This window comes from Rousettus aegyptiacus, unplaced genomic scaffold (assembly GCF_014176215.1).
Source record: "Rousettus aegyptiacus isolate mRouAeg1 unplaced genomic scaffold, mRouAeg1.p scaffold_m13_p_12, whole genome shotgun sequence".
Classification (NCBI taxonomy): domain Eukaryota; kingdom Metazoa; phylum Chordata; class Mammalia; order Chiroptera; family Pteropodidae; genus Rousettus; species Rousettus aegyptiacus.
In genome coordinates, this window is record NW_023416287.1 from 414,057 (window position 1) to 438,551 (window position 24,495).

The 24,495-nt window shown below is 64.6% G+C and overlaps 1 protein-coding gene across 1 annotated transcript; it reads left to right on the forward strand.

Annotated features, from left to right (window-relative positions):
• The first annotated feature begins 15 nt into the window (after positions 1 to 15).
• GMEB2 (glucocorticoid modulatory element binding protein 2) lies at positions 16 to 24,454 on the forward strand. The gene is made up of 10 exons (XM_016146212.2): positions 16 to 117; positions 6,716 to 6,900; positions 12,369 to 12,466; positions 12,970 to 13,097; positions 16,862 to 16,965; positions 18,636 to 18,793; positions 20,710 to 20,781; positions 21,048 to 21,185; positions 21,443 to 21,565; positions 21,977 to 24,454. Exons 2-10 carry the CDS (start codon positions 6,770 to 6,772, stop codon positions 22,633 to 22,635), a joined length of 1,611 nt encoding a protein of 536 aa, XP_016001698.2. The 5' UTR covers positions 16 to 117; positions 6,716 to 6,769; the 3' UTR covers positions 22,636 to 24,454.
• The last annotated feature ends 41 nt before the right edge of the window (positions 24,455 to 24,495 follow it).

Here is a 24,495-nt window from a genome sequence, read left to right on the forward strand (position 1 = left end):
CGCCGCCGCCGAATCCCCAACAAGGAGTGGAGCCCGCGGCCGCCGCCGCCGTCCCCGTCGCCCCTCGCCGCCGCCCGCCCACCCGCCGGCGCCCGCGCAGGCCCGGCCGCGGCCCAGGTAAGCGCCCGCGGCCCCCCGCGGCGAGGCCTCCTGTTCCGCCGCGCGCCGCCGTCCAGTCAGGGGTCCCTGCGGAGCGTCAGGACGTTACGGCGGGGGGAGGGGAGCGGGGGAGGGGCGGCGGCGCGCGGCGGGCGTCACGGGCGTCACGGGCCCGCGTCAGGCGGCGTCGGCCGCGGTGCCCGCCTCCATCTTGCCGGAAGGCGGCGGGCGGGCGCTGCGGGTGGCCTCCGGGTGCGGGCGGCGGACTGGGTGCGGGCCCCGGCCCGGGCGTGGACGTGGGTACCCGGTGCGGGCCCCGGCCCGGGCGTGGACGCGGGCCCCGGGTGGGCTCGGGCGGGGGGGGACGGCTCCGGACTGGCGTGTGGACGCAGGTCCCCGTGGGAGCCGTGTGAATTCGGCCCCATTAGTGGGCCCCGGGCGGTATGGACCCTTTGGTAGGAGTTGTATCCATGTGGGCCCTCGCTAGGCATGGCCTGTCACGTGCTCGGTTAACTTTATGATATATTTAGTGGGTTGGCCTTTCCATCGATCCTCCAAATTCCTCTTTCTTTGCTAACACCCCATCTATGAGTTTCAATAACATGTCTTTTTTTTTTTGCACATAAAAAGCTGCACTTAATTGATATATACATGTTGAATTTGGAGAGAAGTGTGCACGGGAAGCCATTACAGCGTAGGCCGTTATCGCGTTTGTCACCTCCAAAAGTTTTCTCTCACTCTGTTATTACTTTGTGATGAAAACACCAGTAAGAGCCGCCCTCTCGGCGAGCTTCGGAGTGTCCCGGCGCTGCGGTGCAGGCCTCGAGGCCAGACTCACCCCGCACGCCACCCTCCTGACCACACCGCTGACCACACCGCTGACCACACCGCTGACCACACCGCGGTTCGGCTGGTGCCACCCCAGCCCCATGCCACTGTTTCTCTGAGATTCCTCATATGAGTGGAATCACACATTTGTCCTGTGTCCGCCTCATTTCACGTGGCGTAGTGTCTTCAGGTTCATCCACATGGTCACGAATGGCAAATTTTCCTTTTTCAGCTCCCATTATACGTATACGCCGTGTTTTTATCCACTCAGCCGTTGTTTTACACGGCTTCCGTATTGCCAGCTTCCGTGAGTAATGCTGCAGTGAACATGGGGTACGGCTGTCTCAGAGATCCTCATTTCATTTTCTTTGGGTAAATAAACGCCCAGAAGTGGATTGCAGGGGCACACGGCAGTTTTATCTGTGGTCTTTTGAGGACCCTCCATGCTGTTTTGCGTAGAAGCTGCAGCGACTGACATTCCTACCAACAGTACAGAACACAGTCTTACTACCAGTAAAATCAAAACGGATTAAGTAAACGCCGAATATAACAAGATATGTAGAGTGCTGGTTCAGAAATTATTTTTTCACAGAATATATCTTCAAAATTGTGGGAAGACACTGGGCAGGGAGGAATTTGTATGTATGTGGGCAAACATGTAAGTGTGTCTGAATTCAGAACACATAAAACTTGTCAAGCTTAAGCCTTAAAACAATAAACCGTTTCACACCTGAGCTGGAAGGGCAGGCTGCTCAGGTATCTTCAGAGCCAGAGTCCTGTGTGTGTGTGTGGGGGGGGGGCTGCACTCGAAGGTGCCGGGTGCAGCCTGGCTGGGTGGAGAGCTGGCGCACCTCTGGCCCCCCTTAGGCGGGGACACAAATTCTTGGGGAAAGGCAGGACTAGGGGGGCCACCTCCAGGACTTACCTCTTCTTACATTTTTCAAGAGAAGCTGGAAATCTGAACATTTTTTAATGTGAACCTTGTAAACTTTGAAAAACTTGGCAACTCATTAAAAATAGTGAAACCCTGTAAGGCTCAAAGAAATGGTGTGGGCCACTGAGGTGCGATCTCCGCTGTTTCTAGTGGTCTTGTTATTACAGTGCTGACGTAAGAGCGGCCAAACCTGTAGAAGATTTTGATAATAATTTGAGCCAAGCAGAGGATACACCCGAAGACAAGATTTCCAGAAAATGGAGAAAAATGCTTCCCAGAAATGACAGTTTTGCAGCTGCTTTTTGCATTTGGAATTAAGGAGGTGACATAAGGAACGTCACGGAGGTGGGAGAGAGCAGGGCGGGGAAGGGGTGGCAGGACCCTTAGGACTGTGGCTCTCACACTGGAGGAGGGGTCTCCCGGGTGGTCCCACTTTAGGAGGAGGCATGTGGAGGGGGCCTTTCAAAGGGGCGCTAACCTCGGTGCACAGCAGCAGTGGACAGGCTCGCTGAAGGCGAGGGAAGCCTTTAGCTGAAGAAGTGGCAGGCCTGGGCCTGACCCCCCACCACGACCTGCCCAGGCGGGGATTGGCGATCAGACCTCTATGCGATCACTTTCTGCACAACTCTGTTTTTGTCCACAAAAGGAAAATATTTGTGATCTTGCAGAAGATGTGGAAAGCTGGTTCTGAATTGAAACAACTGACCCCATACTCAACGTTTTTCATATTTTTGTATGTTTATGCCCAAGAATGCTTTTTAAAAAATATTTCCTCATATCTTACTAACCTCTAAATTAATGGGGTTCGACTTGCACTGGTAAGGAACTCAGGCTTTGGGATGAGACCTGGGCTTGGGTCTTGGCTCCATCATGAAGATGATGCATCTAAACCTCACTGCATTTTCTGTGAAATAACTTTTGTATGAGTCGTTTTGGAAACATGGCACATTGCCATTGGAGGGGAAGGACACAGATTTTGGTGAGAACAGGGCCTTCAGGGTGACTCCCTGCCTTTCTGCAGCTCTAGGTTGAAGTGGGACTTTCGTGGCCCCTGCAGACCCCCCCGAAAGTGCAGGTACCTCAGCGAGGCGGCTGGCCCCTCAAGCTCAGCACCATGCGTCAGAACTGTTTGCAGCGTGGTTTTAGAGTGAACTGTTGGTGTTCGCTTACAGCTCTTTGGTTCAAAGCCTTAATCTAGAACACAAAACTTATGTTTTAGAACTATGCAATATGTCAATGTCGGTAAATTCATTGTTGCAGCTTTATGGCTAAAAAGCACCTGAAGACAGCCTTGGAGACCCTGGAGACGCTGGCACAGGTGGCGGCCCCACCCCGCGCAGGTGTCCTATCAGGTGGCTGCCACGTCTCAGCTGGAGTGAGCGTAAATAGCTCCTCCGAGGATGTTCTGAGGCTTGTTTATTTATTATCATTATTTACATCTGCAGCACCTGGTCTTGCTAGGTGGTGTCGCATCCAGGGACTAACCAGGCCCGGCCCTGCTAGCGGGCTTGTTCAGGGTGGCGTGGCCAGAGACCATGGACCGTGGCTCCACTGGGGCGCGAGCCCAGGACCACCTGCATGTACAGCGGACGTGCTCACTGCTCCGCTATGGAACCACGTCCTAGAAGTTTCCTTTTATGCCCACAGCACTGAGGTTCTCAAATCTGGTGTTCGCCCTGCCCGTTCCACTGCGTTTCCTCCCGTCGCTTGTTTCCCATGTCCTGCTAGAGGAAGGGACACTGTTCTTGTCCCTAGCGTCCAGCCCCTCGCGTCAGGTGTGCGGCACCTAGCCCGAGTGCCCTGTGCCGAGGGTGGTGCGCGTGTCCTGGTCGAGCGTTGTGACCCGGCTGTCCCTGGCCCTCGTCGCCCGCGCAGGGAGACCGGGGGTGCCGGCCTCTTGTCCTCCTTGCCGTTCCCTGGACAGCGCGTACATCCTTGCTTGGACTCCTGCATCTCTTGGTCCTTTGCATTTCTGGGTCAAGGCTAAATGATAAGAGTGCTGTCATTTTCGATGGGTGGCCAGGGACGTCATGGCCCTTTCTCGTCTCCCATTTGTCTTGCCTGTGGCCCTTTCTCAAGGGTTTGTCTGGGGACCCATTTCGAGCTAGGAAGGAGCAGGCCCACAGGTTCTGCCGAGTCTTGGCCACGCACGGGGTCCTTGGCCTCGTCTCCCTCCAGTAGCGGTTGCTGTGGAGTTCCGGTGCTGTGCGAGGGGGCTGGAGTGCGGAGTGCGAGCTGGGGGACACGCGGCCCCGGAGGCTGGGCTTTGTAGTCGTTCCCTGCATCGGGGCTGGTTAGTCTGGCTGGGAAGGCTGGCTACTGCACCGATGCTGGGAGCGGGGGTGGGGGGTGGGTGCCCGCACAGCTTCCGCCCCAGCCGAGTCGGTCTGGGCTCCCTCCCCTGGGGGGTGCCGCCTGTGCCCGGCAGGGTGGACCCCGCCTGGCCTTGGACGGCTCACTCTTTGCTGCCGTGCTGGGCAGCCGATGTCATTTGCACACTGATGAGTACGATAAAAACGAAGTTCTGTCGATGTTTCTTTGTTAGTTTTTATCTTCTCCACTTTCTAGTTTATATTTAGTCCTAATTAGTGATTCTCTGCTAGTAGCATTAAAAAAGTTTTTTTTTAATTGTGGCAAAACATACATAGCATAAAGCCGACCATTTTAACTATCTCGAGGTGTGTGGCTCAGTGCCGCTCGGCACACTCACGATGCTGTGCAGCCTTCTGAGCCTTCTCATCTCCTGGACTGACCCTCGTCCCCGTCAAACGGGCCCTCGCCGCTCCCTCCACGGCCCTGGGCGCCTCTGTTCTCCTTTCTGTCTGCAGAATCGGGCTGTTCCTGTTCCCGGTATTCGCGTGCGTGGGACCACACAGTATCTGTCCCTCCACGTCTGCCTTATTCGTGTCGTGCGACGGGCTCCAGGTCCGTCCGCGCTGTGGCACGGGTTGGCATTCCCTTCCTTTCGAAGGCTGGACGCCCCCCCTTCGTGGTGGAGACGCACCGTGGCCCGCGCTTGCTCTCGTCTGCGTGGCTGTGCGGATCTGTGCCGGTCCTGCTCTCGCGCCTCGTGGCCATGTGCACCGAGGAGTGGGTCGCCGGGTCCTGCGGGGAGTCTGTTGGCCTCCTGGGGGGCCCCCGCCCCTTCCCCCTGTGCCGCCCCATTTTACTTGTCCGCCAGCAGCGCACAGCATCCCGGTTCCTCCACGTCTGGACAGCGCTTACTGTTTTCATTATCTTTTATTTTTTTAACGCTCATGGATGTGAAGTGGTATCTCATGGTTTTAATTTGCATTTCTCTAATGATCAGTGATGAGTATCTTTTCGTGGGCTTACTGGCTATTCGTATGTCGTCTTTGGAGAACTGTCTGTTCTATGTCCTTTGCGCATGTTTTAAATGGGTCTTTTTTGTTGTTGAGTTATAAGAGTTCTTTTTATATTCTGGATGTTTATGCCTTACCAGGTAGACACTTCGCGAATATTTTCTTCCGTCATGAAGGCTGCCTTTTCACTCCCTCAAGAGTGCCCTTTGATGCCCAGTAGTCTTTAATTTTAATGGAGTCTCATTCATCTATTTTTTCTTTTGTTGCCTCTGTTTTTTGTGGAACAGCGAAGAAATCTTTGCCAAGTCCAAGGTCATGAAGATTTTCCCCGCTTCTGAGAGTTTTACAGTACTAGCTCTCACGTCGAGGTCTTTGATCATTTTCTGTTGATGTTTGTATGTGGTGCGGGGTAAGAGGCCAGCTGTATCGTTTTGCACGTGGACACCCATTTCCCAGCACTGCTTGTGAAGGGACTGTCCCCATACCCTGGCAAGCAGTCTTGGAGCCCCCTTCGGAACACTAACCCACCCCTTATATGAGGGTGCAGTGGCGTTTTTTGTTTTTTGTTTTTGGTGCCAATTTAATTTTTTAAAAAGATTCGCAAAAGGTAAAATAAACTCGTGTTTTTTGGGGTGTACAGTTGTTTGAGTTTTAAGGCGTGTAAATTTGCGTGACTGCCCCTGCAGTCGGCACACGGAACGGGCCGCCCCGCTGGCCCCCGGCGCCTTCCTCAGGCACATCCTCCTCCCGCCCGGCAGCCGCTGACTTTTGTCCATCGCTGTGGTTTGTCCTTTGCGACACCTTGTATGAGCGGACGCACTCGGCACGGTTCCCTGGACGTTCGCCCAGGCATTGTTTTATCTCTGGGTCATACTCTGTCCTATGGATGGACCATAGTTTGTCTGTTTATCCACCGAATGTCATTTGCGTTGTTCCCAGTTCCTGACAATCGGGAATAAAGCCGTTATTTAAACGTGTGTGCGGGCGTTTTGAGTACACGTGTTTCCGTTCCTCATGGGCAAATACTTAGGAGTGGGATGGTTGGGGCCCACGGTAAGTGTATAACTTTCTGAGAAACGTCCAGATGCTTTTCCCGGAGTGGCCGTATGGGTTTCCCCCCGTCTCCCCAGACCAGGGGCAGGATGTGTTTACAAGTGCTTCCTGTGCACAGCTCTGGGATGCGGCTGCGTCTGAGTTCTGGCCAGGGGACACAGAGGGACAAGCGACAAGGGAAACCCAGCTGCAGGGGGTCTGCTGGGACTCCAGCCTCCTTCCATGCCCCTGCCATGGCCACTGAGGTCTCAGGCGCCTGGCTCCCCAGGGACCTCAGCTCTCGCAGCGGGAAGGTGGGCAGGTGCTCACCGCGTCCTCGCCGGGGCAGCCGCCTGGGCACAGCCCTTCTGCTGTCGCTTTGTGTGCTAGGACCGAAAGACGGGTCTTGGGCGCTGCTTAAAGATGCACGCCGCGAGCTCTGCCGCGCAGACGCGAGCACCTGCTTTAACCCTGCGCTCTGCCTTGTCGCACCCGCCAGGACTCGGGACCCTCGTGGAGTGACTCGGTCCTGGGCGCCCTCTTCAGCGGCACCATGGCGACCCCAGACGTGAGCGTGCACATGGAGGAGGTGGTGGTGGTGACGACGCCCGACACGGCGGCGGACGGCAGCGGCGTGGAGGAGGTGAAGACGGTGCTGGTGGCCACCAGCCTGGCCGCTCGCGGGTGAGGGCGCGCGCTGCCCCGGGGGCGGGCCTGGCGGGCGTCGCGCGCGTCCCGGTGGCCCTTCTCCACGCGGACTCCGGGGAGCGGGCGGAACGGGGCGCCGCGGCAGAGGCTCGTCTGCCCCTGTCCCGCGGCCGCGCGGTCCCCTGCTGAAAGCACCTGGCATTTCCCTTCTGGTCAGGTGTAGGCACAGACGGTTGGGACCGTGTTTTCACATGGAGTCGGAGAGCCAGTGATGTGACACGGCTCGTGGGGACCTCTCTCTTCCCCATCGCGCAGTGGACGGCCAAGTAGACGCTCCACTGGGAGCTGCCGCTGAGCTCGCTGCCAGCTCCCTCTTGCCCTCTCCATAGGTGGGCCTGCGTGTGGCGGCAGAGTGGCCCCGACCGAGCACCGCCCGCCACCTCTGTCCTCTCAGGAAGGACTGCCCGGGGGCTGGCTGGGGCAGGCCTGCCTGCCGGGTGTCTTTGCTCAGTCTTCTGGGTGGCCCGTTCAGAATGACCTCAGCTTGTCACTGCTGCGGAGCTGGGCTGCGGCCTTTTCCCTGTCTCGATGGGACTTTTGGAGGAAGCTGCTCGACCAGGGCCTGGCCCGCAGGACCCGGGGCTCTCGGTGCTGTGCACAGCCTGCTGGCAGCTGCTGTGTGGCGTGCCCGGCCTGGGCCTGGTCCTCACCACCGTGCCGCGCTCCGTTCTGGGCTGTACTCTCCCCGCCCACTTGCAGGCCGCGTGCAGGATGTGAGCTCTTTGTTCAGTTTCTGGTTTCGTCACCTGCTTCACTGACGGCACGTGACCGAGCCGGGGACATGCAGCACCTTCTAATTGGATTTGCCTAGCTCAGTTCTCCTCTGAGCCACGTATGTGTGGCTCTGTGGCCAGGGTTCCAGACAGTGACACCAGCGTCCCCCACCCACATGCTCTGCAGTGCCCTCTGACGCCTGTGGGTTGGGGTCGGACTGCCATGCATGGAGTACGCCCGCCTGGTGCCCTGGGCGCTGTGAGGGGCCCTCTGTAGCCGCCGCCGTGAGGCACTCTGGCCCCGCTGGCCTGGCCAGCAGGGCAGGGGTCGCTGCAGGGTGACCGACTCAGCCCGGTCAGTTTCACGGGGCGTCTGTCTGGGCCGGCCAGACCCCGGAAGACACCTGTCTTGTTGACGTGGGCTGCCGTGGCGTGCCACAGGCGGGCGGCTCTTACCGGACGTACTCGATTCCTCAGAGTTCTCGCTGGAGTCAGGGCCAGGGTCTGCCCGGCTAGGTCCTGGTGAGCACTTCGGGGCTGGCAGGGGCCACCACCCCGCCGGGCCCTCGCCTGACGGGGAGAGTGAGTGCTCATCCTCGTCTTTCAAGGCCAGTCTCGCCAGAGCGGGCCTGCCCTCACGACCTCGGGCCGCCCTGCTGTGCTCCGGCCCCGTCTGCAGGTGCAGGAGCACCGCGGCGCCAGGCTTCGGCGTGCTGGCGGGGCAACGACCCGCCCACGGCCTGGCTCCCGGCCTTTCCCGGGGGGCAGACTCCCGCTGTCGGTGTCCTGGGAGCTGGGCTGGGGCAGGACGGGTCTCGTCCAGCAGGCTTGGGCTGTCTGTGCTCCTCTCCGTGAGGACACTGCCGGCTGCAGCTGAGCTCGGGGTCCTGTGGGCCGGGCAGCTTTTCCTCTCGGGGTCTTCGCGGGGCGGGGCTGGGCACAGGGACTGCATGAGCGGGGCGGGGCATCTGGGGGTCGCTGCTCACTCCCAGCTTTCAGCCAAGTCTTTTGCCCCCTCTCACACCTGTTCCGGAGGCACCTGGTGCCCCCAAGTCTCCAGGTTTGGGGGCTCGGGGGATCCGTTGGGTTGGTTGTCATATCATCCCACACTTAATTTTCCATTTACTGGAAAGTTTAAGGTAGGTTTTTTAAAGTTAAAAATGAGGATTTGTTATTACAGATATAAATGGTGGAAAATTAGGAAACACCGAGGAGAAAAACTAAAAGCAGGCGGTAGCCCTACTGCACGGAAACCGCGACGGCTGGTTCCCGGGCGGACACCCTTCCGGTCGTTCCGTCTGCACGTGCCGTGAGCGCTTCTTCCCCGAGAGCGCGGCAGACACGGCCAGACGCAGGAAGCTCGAAGGCGCGTGGGGCCCGGGCCACAGCCCCCTCCGGTCACTCCGATGAGAGGCCCTGGTCGGCGACCTGCACCTTCGTCATCACAGCGCTCTGGGGGGCCCCCTTCTGCTCCGGGCACAGGCTGCTGCAGGCCTGCGCCCTGGGGGCTCGGTGCGTTGGCCAGGCCGGCCTGGAACCTGAGGATCTTGATTTGGATTTTGTCCTGAGGCCGTTTCTTACTTTGAAAATCTTTCGCCCGGAGGGACTAGGCACCGAACAGTTCGACCCCCATGCTCCCCGCAGCTCTGCACACCGCGGGGTGGCAGTCTCCCTCTTCCCGCCCGTCAGCGCCGGCCGCGGCCAAGCCGGGGGACGCCTTCTGCTTTCTGCCCGGGTCCTGAGGAAGCTCTGGGTTCCTGGGGCTTCCCCTTCTCTGTGGCCCTGGCTTACATTCTGGCTGGTGGTTCCTCCCCGCACAGCCAGGGTCCCTCTTCCTGCCCGTGACAGCTGCCCCTGCCCCAGCCGCCCCGCTGACCGGCGCCTGGCCTCCCCCGGGACGCTGCGGTGGCACGCTTGCTTCCGGAGCTTCTGTGGCAGTGGCACCTCCTCAACCACCCTGAACTCAGAGCCCTGAGTGGCATGCACTTGGCCCGCCTCGGGCTCGTGGGCGGGCCCAGCAGGTGTGGGGCAGCAAGGCCGGCGCGGGGGGCCTGGCCACGCGCCGCGGTCACAGACCGGGTCCGCGGGAAAGGAGACGTGCAGCGGGCTCCCGGCGCGGGTTCCTTGTCCCCTGTGGGCAGTTCGACCTGCGCCTCTGCCTGCTGGGGGCGGAGCGCTCCCCTCGCTGCACGTTTAAGAAAAGACTGTGGGCACCGACTCTGGCCGGAGGGCTGGGGCGGCCCTGGTCTGGAAGCCCCTGGGCTACCTGCGCCCAGCATGCTGCCAGGGCACCGGGCACGCCGGCGGCTGGCGGGGAGGAAGTGGCGTTTCGTGGGTGCCCAGCAGTCCCACCGGCGTGTGCCCTCGGGAAGGGGCCGGCGTGTGCCCTCGCGTCCGCCCCTGGCATTTCCGGCCAGTGCCCATTTCCGAGCTGCTTGGAGGAGAGAAGGGCCTTGGGGACGTGGAGGGGGTGCTGTGCCAGGGCAGCGTCCTGCCCTCCACCCGGGGCAGGAGGCTGGTTGGGACAGATGGCCAGGGGGCACGGTGCAGGTGTGGCTTTGTGGGGCGGGGGAGCCTCAGACCCGCTGCCCAGAGATCCCTGTTGGGTCACCGAGCGCTGCCCGCGGCCCCCACAGCCCGCTGTTTTCCTCGTGGGCCCCCCCACCCTGACCCTCCCTCCGAGCCTTCGCGTTTGCCGCCCCTCCTGCCCTTACCCGCCAGCCCTCGGGGTACTCCCCAGGGGCCCGGCAGGTCCCGGCGTCCCATAGCCGGTGCTCCTGACGCGCTGTTGCCGGGCAGCCTGTCCCCTGAGCCTCGCTGTCCCCGCTGCTGCTTGGGTGCCGGCCCTCAGGCTCAGGCAGGCTCAGGCAGGCTCTCGTCACCTCGCCACCCTCCCTTCCTGGGTCCCCTGTGCAGCCTGGGCCTCACCGCAACCCCACGCCTGGGCCCGGGCCTGAGCTCCCTGCGCGGCCGGCCCACTGGGACCGACGCCTGCTGAGAGGGGCCGAGCGGTGGCGTCCCCGTGGAGCGGGCCTCACAGACCTGCCACGCGAGGGCCAGACCCCTGGGGCTGTCCGCAGGGAGTTCCGAGGCCGGACAGGGCTATGTGGTGCTGGGAGTTGGGACGGTGGCTGTCCATGGGGGCAGGGTCTGAAGGAGCCTCAGGGTGCTCCGCTGGCCTTTCTCTGCTGCCGCCAGGGTCTGAGCCTTTCGCAAGTGGACCATGCCTCAGGGTCTCCCAGTCAGGCCCCAGCTGCAGCCCACAGCCGCTCCGAGCCTGTCCTGAGCCCGCTGTGTCCTTGGCCGCCAAGGGTCCCACGCGGAAGTCTCTCACCCGCCGCCTCAGCCATCTCCTGCCCCGGCAGAGCCCCCGCCCCCACCCCCCGCCCCGTCCAGCGGTCTCCCCAGCAGAGCCTGACCCCCAGCCCCCTGGCTCAGCATCCGAGGCTTCCTGTCCCTGCAGCTGCCCTCTACCCTGCTCGCACCCCCGTGCTCCCGGGGTTCCCAAACGCCTCCCGCGCCCACTCCTGCTCTCCTGCTCGGTGTCCCGGGACAGGTGACGGCCCAGGTGACGGCCCAGGTGACGGCGGAGCGCGGCTGCTCCTCCTGGTCGGGGCGGGGTCCTCGTCCCCAGGCTGGTTCCTGGGACCCCCGAGTAGTTCCTGAGGGAGGGGGCGGACGCTACGGGCCGTTCCTGACAGTGTCAGGCTCTCAGGTCAGGCGGTGAGTTCACCTGGGGACCCCGACCCAGGCCTTGTGTGGTGGGCACCCCACATTCCAGACTGCCTTGCACGTGCTGCGTGCAGTTGTGTTCCGCACAACGTGCTCCTGGGGTGTGGGCCTGGCTCAAAGGGCCGTGTGGCCAGGCTGCGGACAGACCCCTGGCCGCATTGCGCGGCCGGTCCGCAGGCGGTGCTGGCGGAGGTGGGCCGGCCGCTGCCTGGCCCACGTTTCCGTGGGTCTCTGGGCCGTCACGTGCTTCCTGGGGGGCCCTTTGTGTCACATCAGGAAGCGAGCCGTCGCCTTCCTGTGTGGTTCACGGCCCACCCAGGTCTCTTTACAAAGGATTGTGTGTGATGGTTTTTTTCTCTGCACAAAGGTTTTTATTTTTTTCTAAGGCAAGTTTATCATCCTTTTTACATCTAGGTTTTGTACCTTGTAAGAAAACCTTTCACCACTTTGAAACTATTTTAAAAATTGTCCTCTTCGGTGAAGGGACGAAGAAGTACACGTTGGTACCTAGACCACAGCCGCGGGGCGTGGGGCGCGGCAGTGGCGTAGTCTGGGTGGGCGCCCCGGGGCACCCCGACGGGAAAATCATCTTGGAAGAAAAATGTTTTGAAGGAAAAAAATTGTTCTGTTTTTCCTTCTAACAGTTTCGTGTTTTTGTTTTTCCTTCTAACAGTTTAGCGTTTTCGCCTTTCACGTTTACATTTGGAACGTGTTTTGGTACGAGACGAGGTTAGGCCAGGGCCGATTCTGTCTTCCTTTTCCCTGAAGTTCTGTGTGTGTTGGTAGTTTCGCCTCCACACGTGCGTCGCGCCGGCGTGGCGTGCCGGTGCCGCCGTGCGCACCCGGGAGCAGCCGTGGCTCACACGCCTCCCGGAGAGACGCCCGCCGGCCGCAGGGCCCGCCGCACGGTCCCCCGCCTGGCACGGCCCTGGCGGCGGAGTGCACCCGGCCTGCCGCCCCCGGCGCCCCTCAGCGCCTCCCCCACCCTCACTCTTCCAGGGGCGACCTGAGCGAGGACAACATGGAGACGGAGAACGCGGCGGCCGCGGCGGCTGCTGCCTTCACGGCGTCCTCGCAGCTCAAGGAGGCCGTGCTAGGTAGGGCGCCCGCGGGCGGCTCCACGCGCGGCGGGCCCACGGGGGCTGCCTTCTGATCTGCAGATGCCCGTGGCCCAGCGGGGGTCCGGGCTCCAGGATCCTCCCGGGCAGGCGTCGCGGCCCAGCCCTGCCTGTGTTGGGGGGGGGGTGGAGCCCCAGTTTTACAGCCCGACTTGTCAGGACTGTCAGTGAGTGGCGGTGACACCTCACACTAAAGGCCTCAGAATTCGTCAGAACGTGACGAATGAGCTGCTCCGGTTATTCCAAGTGAAGTTTGAGTTTGTGTCCTTAAGTCGTGCCAGTGTCGCTGTCACGCTGGTCGTGGGGGTCCCCTGGCCGCGGACCGCACGCTCGCTGCCCGCCGTGGTCCTGCCTGGGTCCTGCGCGGACCTCAATCCCAGCGTCCGGGCCAGTGGTCCTGCGGGCTCCTGCAGCAAGTGCTTTGGAGAGGTTGTCACTGATTTTCTGTTTCACCCTTTTCCTGTCAATACGCCTGTGAGAAGTGAAGATGGCTGAAGAGGAGGAGAACCTGGAGGCCGAAATCGTGTACCCCATCACCTGCGGGGACAGCAGAGCCAGCCTGATCTGGAGGAAGTTCGTGTGCCCCGGGATCAACGTGAAGTGTGTTCAGGTGAGGGCCGGGCGCGGCGTGCAGGCCGTGGTCGGGGCAGGAGCTGTGTGCTCGGGAGGGCAGAGGAGGGGCACGCCTCCAAGGCCAGGCCGGGCCTTGGCTGCGGGGCGTCCTCTGTCGCTGACGCAAGCTGTGGGCGAGGCTGGGCGAGCGCCGGGCGGGGCACTGGAGTGAGAGGTTTGCTTTGGGAACACACGGGGGTCAACGCGGTGGGTTAGATTCACCTTGTGCCGAAAACAGCCCCAAATGCCGGCGAAGGTATTTCATAAAGCATTTTCCAGATGCTTCTTCAGTTGGCGAAAAGGAAGAAGGAACCAGGCCCAGGGCCCAAGTGCGCGTGTGGTCTGGAGGGGTTTGCCGGCACAGCCTCGGCCCAACGCCGGCTTTCCCTGCCCTGTGGGCTGGGCTTGAGGTGAAGCCCAAGCTGTCCCCGAGCTGCGTTGTTGGGAGCAGGGACTGTCCCCAGTAACGCTGCTGCTCGCGACGTTCTCTGTCCCTGGTGCTGGGGCGAACCACCAGGCACGCTGCTCCCAGCCACGCTCCGCCCCCAGACGAGGGGACTCGCGCCTACGGCTTTGCACGCAGTTCAGGGGCCCCTCGAGGGGTCCCGTGTGGCCTGTGCACCCTGAACCTTAAGCCGAGAGCCTGCTATAGGTGGTGGGTTGGTGAAGTCCCTGAAGAGTGACAGGCAGACGAAAGGCTCTTGTTGGAGGTTCAGACAGTGTCTGCGGAGTCCCCAGGTGGAAGCAGCTCACAGCAGAACAGACCCTTGAGCACGCGAGGACACGAAGCCCCTGAGTGCGCGCGCACCGACCGACAGCGCAGACAGGCCCCGGGCGCCTCAGGCGGCAGCCCTCGGAGCCGCAGAGCATAAAATGGCTGTGTTTAACGCACTTCGAGAAGTAAAAGAGAGGATCAAGTGTGAGTGAAGCATAAGCAGATTTAGAAAAACAAACTGCAAATGAAAAACTGATTGAACTTGAACCGTTAGCGGACAGGCTTCACGCACGTTAGGCACCGGGGAGGAAGGGTTAGCAGGCGGGGAGATCGAGGCAGAGAAATGGTCCAGAAGAGGACACCAGACAGACAGCAGACGCACCGCGAAGCGTGCGTTCCGCCGGCAGGAGCCTCGCGCCAGGGCTTCCATGGCAGGGGAAGGGGGGCCCAGTCCTGGGGGCCCGGCCTGCGCCCGGAAGCCGCGGGCCTTCCGCCGCTCCGCCTGGGACAGCCGGGCGCCCGGCGCCGAGCGCGGTCTGGGCTGCGACTCTCGGGGGGTCAGGGTCTGCGGGGCACGCGCATGCCGCTCGCACCTGCGGCTCCCACGTGAGGAAGCCGGCGCGCAGACGCCGCGCGATGGGCTCGGCGCCTGCCTGGGCCCCGAGCGCCCTGCCGGTCACGGGGAGCACGGGGCGCAGCGGGGAGCTGGCGGCCGGCGACGCGTGGGCCCGTCGCATGTCTCCTGACCGCATGGGGGGAGCCCCGCCGTACTCGAGAAAAGTCAGCAAACGCTGAGGGGCAGCCTGCCACAGCATTGACCCGCTAGCTGCCGAAATGCGGCGCGTAGGACGACGGGGGCTGGGGCCGGTCTGCGCCCCCCGGGCCGCGTCCGCACGAGGGCACGCAGGCGTCGGCACCGAGGCCGCGTGTTGCCTCTGGGCCGGGTGACACGTGGATACTTTCCGGTTGTCGGGAGTCGTCGTGGGCGCGTACGAGACCCTGTTCTCAGGAGACAGACGGGAAGCAGTGAGTCCGCACTTGGCCTCGGCGACAGCGTGCTGGGGACTGCGGCTCAGGGAAACGGCGCGCGGCGCGATCACCGGGCGCTCACCTCCCGTGGCGCGTTGCTGGTCGCCAGACGGCAGCAGCCTCCTGAGACCCAGGCGCTTCCCGTAGCAGACGCCGACTGGGGCCCCGGCGAGCGCGACACACGCTGAGGAAACGAGTCAGATCGCCGTTTCCTTACCTGCCGACCAGGTTCTGGGCCCTGTGTGGCCAGAGCCCACCCCGCAGCTCAGGGCGCAGGGGGGCGCATCCTGGACAGGACGCCTGTCCACGGCGGGGCCGCCCACGCGCCGGTTCACTGACTGTGCGCATCGCGATGGGCGGAGGAAACCCAGCAGACGCGGGAGCGACAGGCTCCGCGTGGACGGCGGCCCTGGCGGGAGCCGACTCCCCGGCAGCCCCACGCCGACGACGTCGTTCAAGGACCTGCCGTGCGGAGGGCCAGGGCCTGACGCCCGCACTTCGCCTCAGCAGCTCAGCGAGTGGGACCTGCGGGCTCGCGGCGGAGGAGGGCGCGGGGGGCGTCGAGCGCTCCGTCCTGCAGGTTTGGAATGCTGGCGGGGTGCGCCGTAGGTGGCAGCGGAGAGGTGCAGAGTGGGGGCGAGGCCCGCGGCTGGGGCGGGGACCGGCAGCAGTTCCCCGAGGCCCCCAGGCCGGCGTCTTGTGCGGGAGCCCCTGTGGCAGCGAGGTCCCTTTGAACACGGGGGGACGTGACATTTTCAGATACAGCGCGCTTGCCACCCCAGGTCATCGCCGAGGGGCATCGTGAGAACAGCGCTTCAGGCAGAGGGAAGGTGACCTGGGCAGGGGTCTAGGTGGGGGCAGCGTGAAGAGTCGAGGAAGCAGGGACGCGACGGCCCAGCGAGAGTCCGGACGGGTCGAGCGCGTGGCCGCGTGGCCAGGGGGGCCCCGCGGTGTCCCCCGTGGGGGCAGGTGCAGCTTCCTGGCTGGCGGGGGGAAACGGGGAATGCGGACAGTGACCCGGTGAAGGCAAGAAGCAGGGGCGAGGCGGGGGCGGGCCGGGGGCGCAGGTCTGAGGGCGCTGGGCCAGGCCCGCCGGGGACCTCCTGCTGGTGGGCGGCCGAGAGGCCCGGGCTCCGCCTGCCGGGCTGCGACGCCCTCGCCCCCCAGGGCTCGGGGAGAAGGAGGGACGTGCTCAGGGAGCTGGGGCAGTGTTGCCACCTTCAGGAGTCCCCAGGCTGTGTGTGCCACGGCCGCCCCCAGCTGACGGGCACAGACCCGAGGTGCCCGTTAGACTTGACGGCGACGGCAGGGCGTGGGGGCCCGTGGCCATGCAGGCCCCAGGGGACGCTTCCCTCTGTCTCTGCCAAACCCCGGGCTCAAGCAGCACTTTCTGGGCAAACGCAGTTATGTTTTGGTTCTTTGGTTCCAATAATTGCTTGTTTGTTGAGATGGAGTAGGATTTATCACTTTCTCACGTCATCTGAGCTCCAGCAATGGAGACCCTGTGGGTACAGAGGACTGGTCCCTGACCTTGGAAGGACATTTGCCGAGTGCGCCCGGCGCTGAAGGGTGGCATTAGGGGTGGGAACGGGGCACTCGCGGGTCCCCTGGGCGGCGTCTCGTGCTGTCTTCACGTGACAGGCTGTGGAGGGAGGTACACCTGAGATCTGCCGAGTTCTACTTGAGGGAGAGAGCGCCACACCCTTCAGAGTGGTGGGGTCCCCTCGCTCTCCCCCGGCCTGGGTGTGTGCCCGGAGGGACAGCCGCCTGCTCAGCTCCCTCCCCGGCCTCGGGGGCAGTGCTGACCGCCTGCCGCTGACACCTGTGCAGGAGGCCATTCCCTGTTCTAGCGGATCCGCTGGCTGAACCCTTGGTGTGGGGTTGGGAGCGAGCCCGCGGCCCCATGCGGGCGCCCCGCTCCGTCCCGCACCCCTCCCCGGCGGGCTCCAACAAAGGTCGGGTGGGCGCAGAGGCCGTGGGGGGCTGTGTCCTGACCCCACCCGCTGTGCTTCCTGCAGTACGACCAGCACGTCATCAGCCCGAAGGAGTTCGTGCACCTGGCCGGCAAGTCCACCCTGAAGGACTGGAAGAGGGCCATCCGCATGAACGGCATCATGCTCAGGTGGGCGGCGGGCAGGGCTGCCCGGGGAGGTCTTGGGGAGGCGGCATGTTGGCGCCCGGGGCGAGCCGCCGCCAGCCCGGGCCGCACTGCCCGCCGCCAGCCCGGGGTGGGAGCTTCTGTCGCCTCGCGGCGATTCCCACCGCTTCCCAGCCGGAGGCACCTGCGACGCTCACAGGGAGGCGGTGACCAGGGGAGCAACGTGCACAGCGGACGGGCGGCCAGGGCCCCCGCCGCCGCCGCCTTCCCGCCGCCGCGCTGCGCCCTCGCTGCGGAACCCCCGGCCGCCACGGGCCGCGCCCCGCCACAGCCCCCAGGCCCGGGCGTGCGGGTCAGGGCCCGCTTCTTCTTGGCCCGCAGCGCGTGTCCATCTGGCCAGCTGCCCGGATCTGGCCTCTCTGGCATGGCTGGTCTCGTGGTGAGGGTCCCGTCTCCGGCTCAGCGTTCCGCTGAGTTTCCAGCAGTCTCGGCCTGGACCCTGGCCTGTCTGGGCTGTGGTCAGGCTTGGCCGTGCAGGGCCCACGCCCGTCGCTGGTCCTCGCCAGTGCCAGGTTCTTGGTGAGGGGCCCACTCTGTCCTCAGACCTCTTTCCCTACCGACTCTGACCGCACTGTGTGGGAGCCGCGGCCGCCCAGGCGGCAGATCCAGGATCCCAGGAAGCCGGCCCCTCGCTGCTGTGCATGGGGACCGGTGCCCGCTGCTTGGGCATCCCGGGGGTGGCCTGGCACAGAGGGCCTCTGGCTCCCATCACCTGTGAAGCAGGAAGTGTGATGCCCTGCTGAGAAACGTGTGACCTTCCAGCTTTGCTGGTGACCACCCACCCCTCCTGATTTGGTGGGGGTTCCCCCTTGGGCCACTCCCGCCCCCTGCATGCTCACCCCGGCCCTGCGCTGTCCTCCAGAGACCGTGAGCAGGGTCCGGCGCTCCGCTGCTGGCCGGTCGCTCTTCTCCCTGCCTTCTCCGGGGAGCGGCGGCTCCTGCTGCCCTTGGGTGCCTGTGGCTGCCACGGTGGCACCCTGGCCTGGAGCCGCCCGCAGCCCCGCTCGCTCCCCTCGTGGGCCAGCACCTGGGTCTGAGGCAGCTGCCCAGGGCCAGGCCCCAGCCAGCAGCCGGCCGGCGGTCCCCTCCCACAGCGCCTGCGGCTTCTCCCTACACCTGCCCACGCCCGGGGCCCTCAGGTTTAGAAAGTGTCCAGGTGGCGCAGCTGTGGGAAGGTGACAGACGGGACATCCCCCCGGGAGAGCCCAGCCAGGGAGGGGGGACGCAGGGAGCCTTCTGCGCCCTTCGCGGTGGCGTTGGTGGCGCAGGGCCCCTGGCGGCTCGTCGCCTCTGCCTCTGGGTCTGTGCTGCCTCTGACGCCGTTGTCAGCAGGGTCCGCCCGCGGGGCCGCGTCGCTCTGCCCTGCACCGGTGGCTGTGGGCTCGCGTCCCACGGTCAGAGCCGCACCCCTGCCGAGGGGTCCCCACAGGGGCCAAGACAGCCTGTGCCGGGCCGTTGGAGAGGCCTGTCTGGAGTCTCCTGGGGACACGGCCTCCGTCACCCCTCCTGGGAGCCGCCCCCAGCTCAGGCCTCCCTCCCGCCCTCCTTGGGGCCGAGCGGGGTGGCTCTGGGTCCAGTTGTGCATGCAGAGGCCGTGGCCATGTGCACATGACGCCCCTGTCCTCGCCACACAGGAAGATCATGGACTCCGGGGAGCTGGACTTCTACCAGCACGACAAGGTCTGCTCCAACACCTGCCGCAGCACCAAGATCGATCTCTCAGGAGCCCGCGTGTCCCTGAGCAGCCCCACGTCCACCGAGTACCTCCCGCTCACGCCCGCCACGGCCGATGGTATGTGCCACGCCCACCGGGCTCCGGGCTCTGAGCGCGCTCCCCGGCTGGGCCAGGCGGACAGGGGCTCGATGCGCCCTGTAGCTCTGGGCCCCTCGGTGCTGGAGCACCTCGCCTTTCTCCAAGGAGGGTGGGCCGAGTGGCCGCGTTCCTAGACAGGGAGACCCGAGTGCTCATTCTGCAACCGAATGCCATCCCTCCCCCCCCACCCCCCCCCACCCCCGCCAGCTTCGACCTCAGGGACCCGCCCCCCATCCCCACCCACACATCCTCCCCTGGGGCGCTCCCCGGTGGAGCCTGCACCTCCCACAGCGCCCGCTCGGCCTGCGTGTTCTTGCCATCAGGGTCTGACGGCATGCTCGTGACGCTCTTCCGTGCTGACGCCTGCAGCACGGCTCGTAGCGGGACGAGCATCCCAGGAGCCACTGCAGCTCACGGGATGCAGAACTCAGAGCGGCTGCTCGTGGTTTCGTGGTGTTGCATTTCCGGTGATTTCACTGGCATTGTCCCTATGCTGTCGTTGCCCAGGGCCAGTCTAGCCGTGCTGCCGTGTGGCCAGGGACAGTCTTTGATGGTGACCAGATGGTAGCCAGGCGAGGGACCTCAGTCTGTCCTTGAAGGAAGGAGAGGGAGGTTGGGGGCAGCAGTGAGGTCCCGTCGTCTGCCCGGAGGCGCCCCCTGCACCGTCCGAGTGGCGGGTGGGCTGTGGCACCAGCGCTGGTCGCTTTGGAGGCTCTGAGAGGCTCCGAGAGGCTCCAGGGGCCCACGGGTGCTGCTGCTCGGAAGGGCTGGACCTGTCGGCTTTCGTCACCCACGCGAGCAGGGCCCGGGCCCTTCGGCCTCTTCGTGGCCCGGAGTCCCAGGCTGGGCCCTGCTCTGGCTCCTCATACGGCGCAGGCAGTATGGGGAGGGGCTGGGTCACCGCAAAACACCCCCCAGGCACATCCGACGTGCACCCCACTCCCGCTGGGCCAGAGCGCTCGTGAGGATGGGGTCACCTCAGGTGATCGGGTCCAGGTCCTCTGCTCTGCCTTACAAAGGTCAGCCTGGGGCGATGGTTCCCGAGGAGGACCCGGCGCAGAATGCTCCGGTCAGCCGTGTCCTGTGCAGACCACGTCGGGTCTAGGATTTAGTCCCTTGGACTCCGTTGTCCTTTTGTGGTGCGGACGGGCCTGTCGCTTTACTGTGACTTCTTCAGCCGAAGCCCCGCTGTGTGGCCAGAGGTCCCACGTGGGCCCAGACTGGGGAGAACAGCTGTTCGGGCCCCGAGTTACTTTCAACGGCAGCATTCCCAGCACAGCGTCTTTATCGGACGGGCACGAGGGTGAACGCGAGTTTCATTCTAAGGCTCAAAAGCTCATGCAGACGTCACCCAGGCGCCAGGCTTGTTTTTCAGCCAGGTCTGTGTGAAGCCAGGTCTCTATCAAAAACGGTCTCAAAGGGCCACGTGCCATTTTATGCACAATTGTGTGCGGCAGGCAGAGCCTGAATGGCAGCGTGTGCCTTTCCAAAGTCCTGCCGCCTCAGGCAGTTCGAAACTGACACTGAGACGTTCCGTGGTGTCGACGAGATGGACTGAGGAGGAGGAGAAACGCGGGGGACAGGCCCAGCGAGCAGGGCGACCCCAGGCCCTTGCCCGCGGGCCCAGACAGGCGGGGTGGCGGCCCGCGGCCCTGCCGTCCAGCCGCCGAGCAGAGCGCAGCGCCGAGGGCTGTCGGAACCGGGGGCCGGGCTCGGGGGCCGTGTTATCTTCGCTCCTTGTGCGCGTTTTAACGCCTGCGGCCCCTCGGCTAGGGCAGCACTGGACGTGGCGAGCTCGGGCGCCGGTCCTGGCGGGGGCCGCGGAGGCCTGCGCTGGTGCCGGGGAGGGCCGGGGCCAGCCGGCCGCAGCGCTCACCGCTCTGTCTCGGTTGCAGTGAACGGGTCTTCCGCGACCATCACCATCGAGACCTGCGAGGACCCCAGCGACTGGACCACGACTGTCGGAGGTGCGGCCTTTCCCGTGGACTGCGTCTGGGTGGGGGCCTGGCCGGGTCCTCATGGAAGAAGGGGCAGTGCAGGAGCTGTCTCCCTAGGTGCTCGGAGCCTGCGTCCTCTGGCCTGGCCGACCGCCGGCCGACTCGGGCTCAGTTCGGTAGAGGCACTGCCGGCCCCCGAGCTCTGGCCCCCAGCAGTTCTCTGCTCCATCGTGGTGAGAAGCCCGTGGCGGGCGGGCAGCACTTCCTGCCCCCTGAGCCGCTCCCTCTTCCCGCAGATGACACCTTTGCCTTCTGGCGAGGGCTCAAGGATGCTGGCCTGCTGGACGAGGTCATCCAGGAATTCCACCAGGAGCTGGTGGAGACCATGAGGGGCCTGCAGCAGAGGGTCCAGGACCCGCCCCTGCAGCTCCGAGGTGAGGGGGCCCTCGGGGCCTCTTCCGCTGTCACTGGGCCGGGGGTGCTTAGCTACCTCAGGACCAGAGGGTGCAGCCTGCTCCCTGCGGCTCCGGGCTGAGCCCAGCTGCTTCCGCAGGGGTGGGCCACGAGCCCTGCTCCCTGCAGCCCTCCCGGGCTGTAGGGTGGGCGCCAGCAGCGAGGCTGAGCTGGTGTGGAGCGGGCCTCGCACGTCCTGCGGCCTGGCCGTCCTCACCACAGCCGTCTTGCCCCTCAGACGCCATCCTGCTCAACAACGTCGTGCAGAACTTCGGCATGCTGGACCTGGTGAAGAAGGTGCTGGCCAGCCACAAGTGCCAGATGGACCGCTCGCGGGAGCAGTATGCCCGTGACCTGGCAGGTGCGTGGGGCCCGGGGCCCGGTCCCTGCCGCGCGGGCGGCTCTTTCTGAGACCCGCAGAGGCAGAGCTTGCGTCCAGGTGGGACGGGCACTGAGCGCTGACCGCAGGGCCAGTGATGCTCGGACCGCCGTGCGGCACTGACAGTTGCCTGTCCCGACTCTCCGTGGTTCGGTGCAGTCACTCGTGAGAAAGCAGCGGAGGCCGAGCCCGGAGCCCACCTGTGGCCCCTCGGCGTCTCCCCCCAGGGCGGGCGGGTGGCAGGTGCTGCTGTGGCCCACTTTTACCACGTCGGGGCGCGCAGCCCCTCTCCCTGCCGGCGTGGCCGGTCAAGTGTCGGGCAGCAGCGGGGCCGCAGCACGGCGTGCCCGGGGGGCCCACGGGCGCGGTCTGACACTGCGCCCCGCCCCGCAGCGCTGGAGCAGCAGTGTGACGAGCACCGGCGCCGCGCCAAGGAGCTGAAGCACAAGTCCCAGCACCTCAGCAACGTGCTCATGACGCTGACCCCCGTGTCCCTGCCACCCCCCGCGAAGCGGCCCCGGCTCGCGAGGGCCACGTCCGGGCCGGCCGCCATCGCCTCGCAGGTGCTCGGCCAGCCCGCCCAGCTCGCCCTCAGCCCGGGCGTGCCCGTCTCCCCGCTGCCCGGCGTGCCGCTCGGCAAAGTAGTGTCCGCCCTGCCCTCCCCCGTGCTGGGCAAGGGCCCCCCGCAGGCCGCCCCCGCCAGCTCCCCGGCCTCGCCGCTGCTGGGGGGCTACACGGTGCTGGCGTCGCCGGGCACCGCCTTCCCGGGCACGGTGGAGATCCACCCGGACGCGCCCAGCCTCACGGTGCTGAGCACGGCCGCCATGCAGGACGGCAGCACGGTGGTCAAGGTGGTGAGCCCGCTGCAGCTGCTCACCCTGCCCGGCCTGGGCCCCGCCCTGCAGAACGTGGCCCAGGTGTCGCCCGGGGGCAGCACCATCGTGACAGTGCCCACGGGGGCCGTGGACAGTGCCATGGCCGCCCCGGGACCCGAGGAGCATTCGGCCACCATCGAGGTGGCCGCCATGGCAGAGGCCCGCGAGCACAAGTAGCTGCTGGCGGAGGCGAGGCCCCTCGTGGGCAGGGAGTGCCGCGCCGGCGGGTCACGCGGCACTGCTGAACCAAAGAGAGGACACGCCAAGACCGACGCGGGGGGGCTGAGGGGGCGGCCGCGAGGCGCTGGCTTGCGAGTTCCGAACTTTCTCCCCCTTTTTCCTTGGGAAATACATTTTCCCCCTGTTGCTGATTGAGACTGTTTGCGTTGAGCCGGGTCAGGAGCCAGGCAGGAGCTCACCGAGGCCTCAGCGCAGGCCCGCAGCGTCCCGCGCAGCGGGGTCACGCCACAAGCACGTGTCTTGGGGACTGTCCCCGAGTGTGGAAAGCCATGGATCCTATGGATTTGCTCTCTTCCCGCAGTTTTCTGTAGGCGTCGCACGGCCAGCTTGCGGCCGCCCACCCGCAGAACAGCCGTGACAGGTGCGGCAGGTCAGCCCAGGGGCTCAGGGTGCAGACTGGGGGTGCCCGCCGGAGCAGAGGGGCCCAGGGGCCCCTGCAGCACGCGCTCCCTGCCTCCCTGCCCGCGGCGTGTTCAGGGAGTGGTTCAGTAGGAAAGGTCAAATCATAGCATTTTCAACCCAAACAACGCTGAGTGCCTAGGCTTCTGGAGTCTGCTCGGGGTTCCAGAGTGTTTTGCACAGAGTGGCTGTTGTGGCAGCCTGTGTGACAGTGACCGGGGGCCAGAGGCCCTGCCACTGCGGCTGGAGGCCCCCAGCACTGAGCCAGCCTCTGGGGCCACACGGTGGGGCGTGGCCCTGGGCTTCGGTCCTGTCCTGGGCGGGGCACCCACCGAGCAAGACTGGAGGGTGCGGATGTGTCCTCAGTCGAGGGCCACCGGGCGCCCCTGTGCCCACCCTGCTGGAGGGGCCGGGCGACAGCGTGACGGCCTGGCCCCAGGGCCCTGGTGGAGGCGGGGCCACACTGGCAGTCCAGGCCGGCGGTGTCATGGCGGGGACCCCTGCTCGCTCAGGGCTGACCCTGAGCCAGGCTTCTGCAGTCGGAGGAGGACCAGGCCAGGCTGACTACAGGTCCCGGGCGTCTCCAGCAGGCTTCAGGGTCCCAGGGCCCGCCAGTCCTGCAGCCTGCTTAGGACCCGTGGGGGAGGCCCCCTCGCGCTGTGGAGGGCACTGGGCTCTGCCCGTCCGTCCGTCCATCACGTGCCCCAGACCCAGCTCCGCAGGCCTCGCCCCGACTTCAAGCGGCCGCGGTGGTCTCTTTCTTTTCTGTTACCTCTTTGGCCGTTGTCCTCACGGCCGCTGGTGTCGCTGTGGGGTCTGTTTTCTTGTTGTGTCTGTCCTTTTTTAAGTGTATCTTGATTAAATTCCGAGTCCTGTTGGGTGCGGCAGAGTGGCCTTGAAGGTGTGGCCCCCAGCCCATCCCCCACACATAAAACTGCGTCTCGCCTTCGGGGCCCTTGTCACAGCATGCCAGCTCTTGCAGTGTGCACTGACCACGGCCACTGGGAAGAGCATTCAGCTCAGAGCCACACACACAGCCTGGAGCAGATTCAGGACTGCCCCCCCCACCCCCGCGGGTGCGGACAAGAGCCCTGACTTCTGTCCCAGCAGGGCCCGGGGCGCAGGGACGGGCCACCAGCTTCATGGAGCCTCAGCCCACTCTGCAGGCACAGCCTGCCCCCTCAGACCCAGGGGCAGAACGTGCTGTCCTGGCCGCTTGGTCCTGGGAATGCGGACGGAGTGGCTTTTTCTCACTGGTGCTCAGAGGCGGCCTGGAGGCAGGAGCGTCTGAGTTCTACTCTGTATGTTTCACAGGTATCTGCTCAGTACTTGGAGTCAAAATAAACAGCTTTTCTAATTCGGGTCTGCTTCTCGTGACGCAGGTGGCGTAGGCTCACA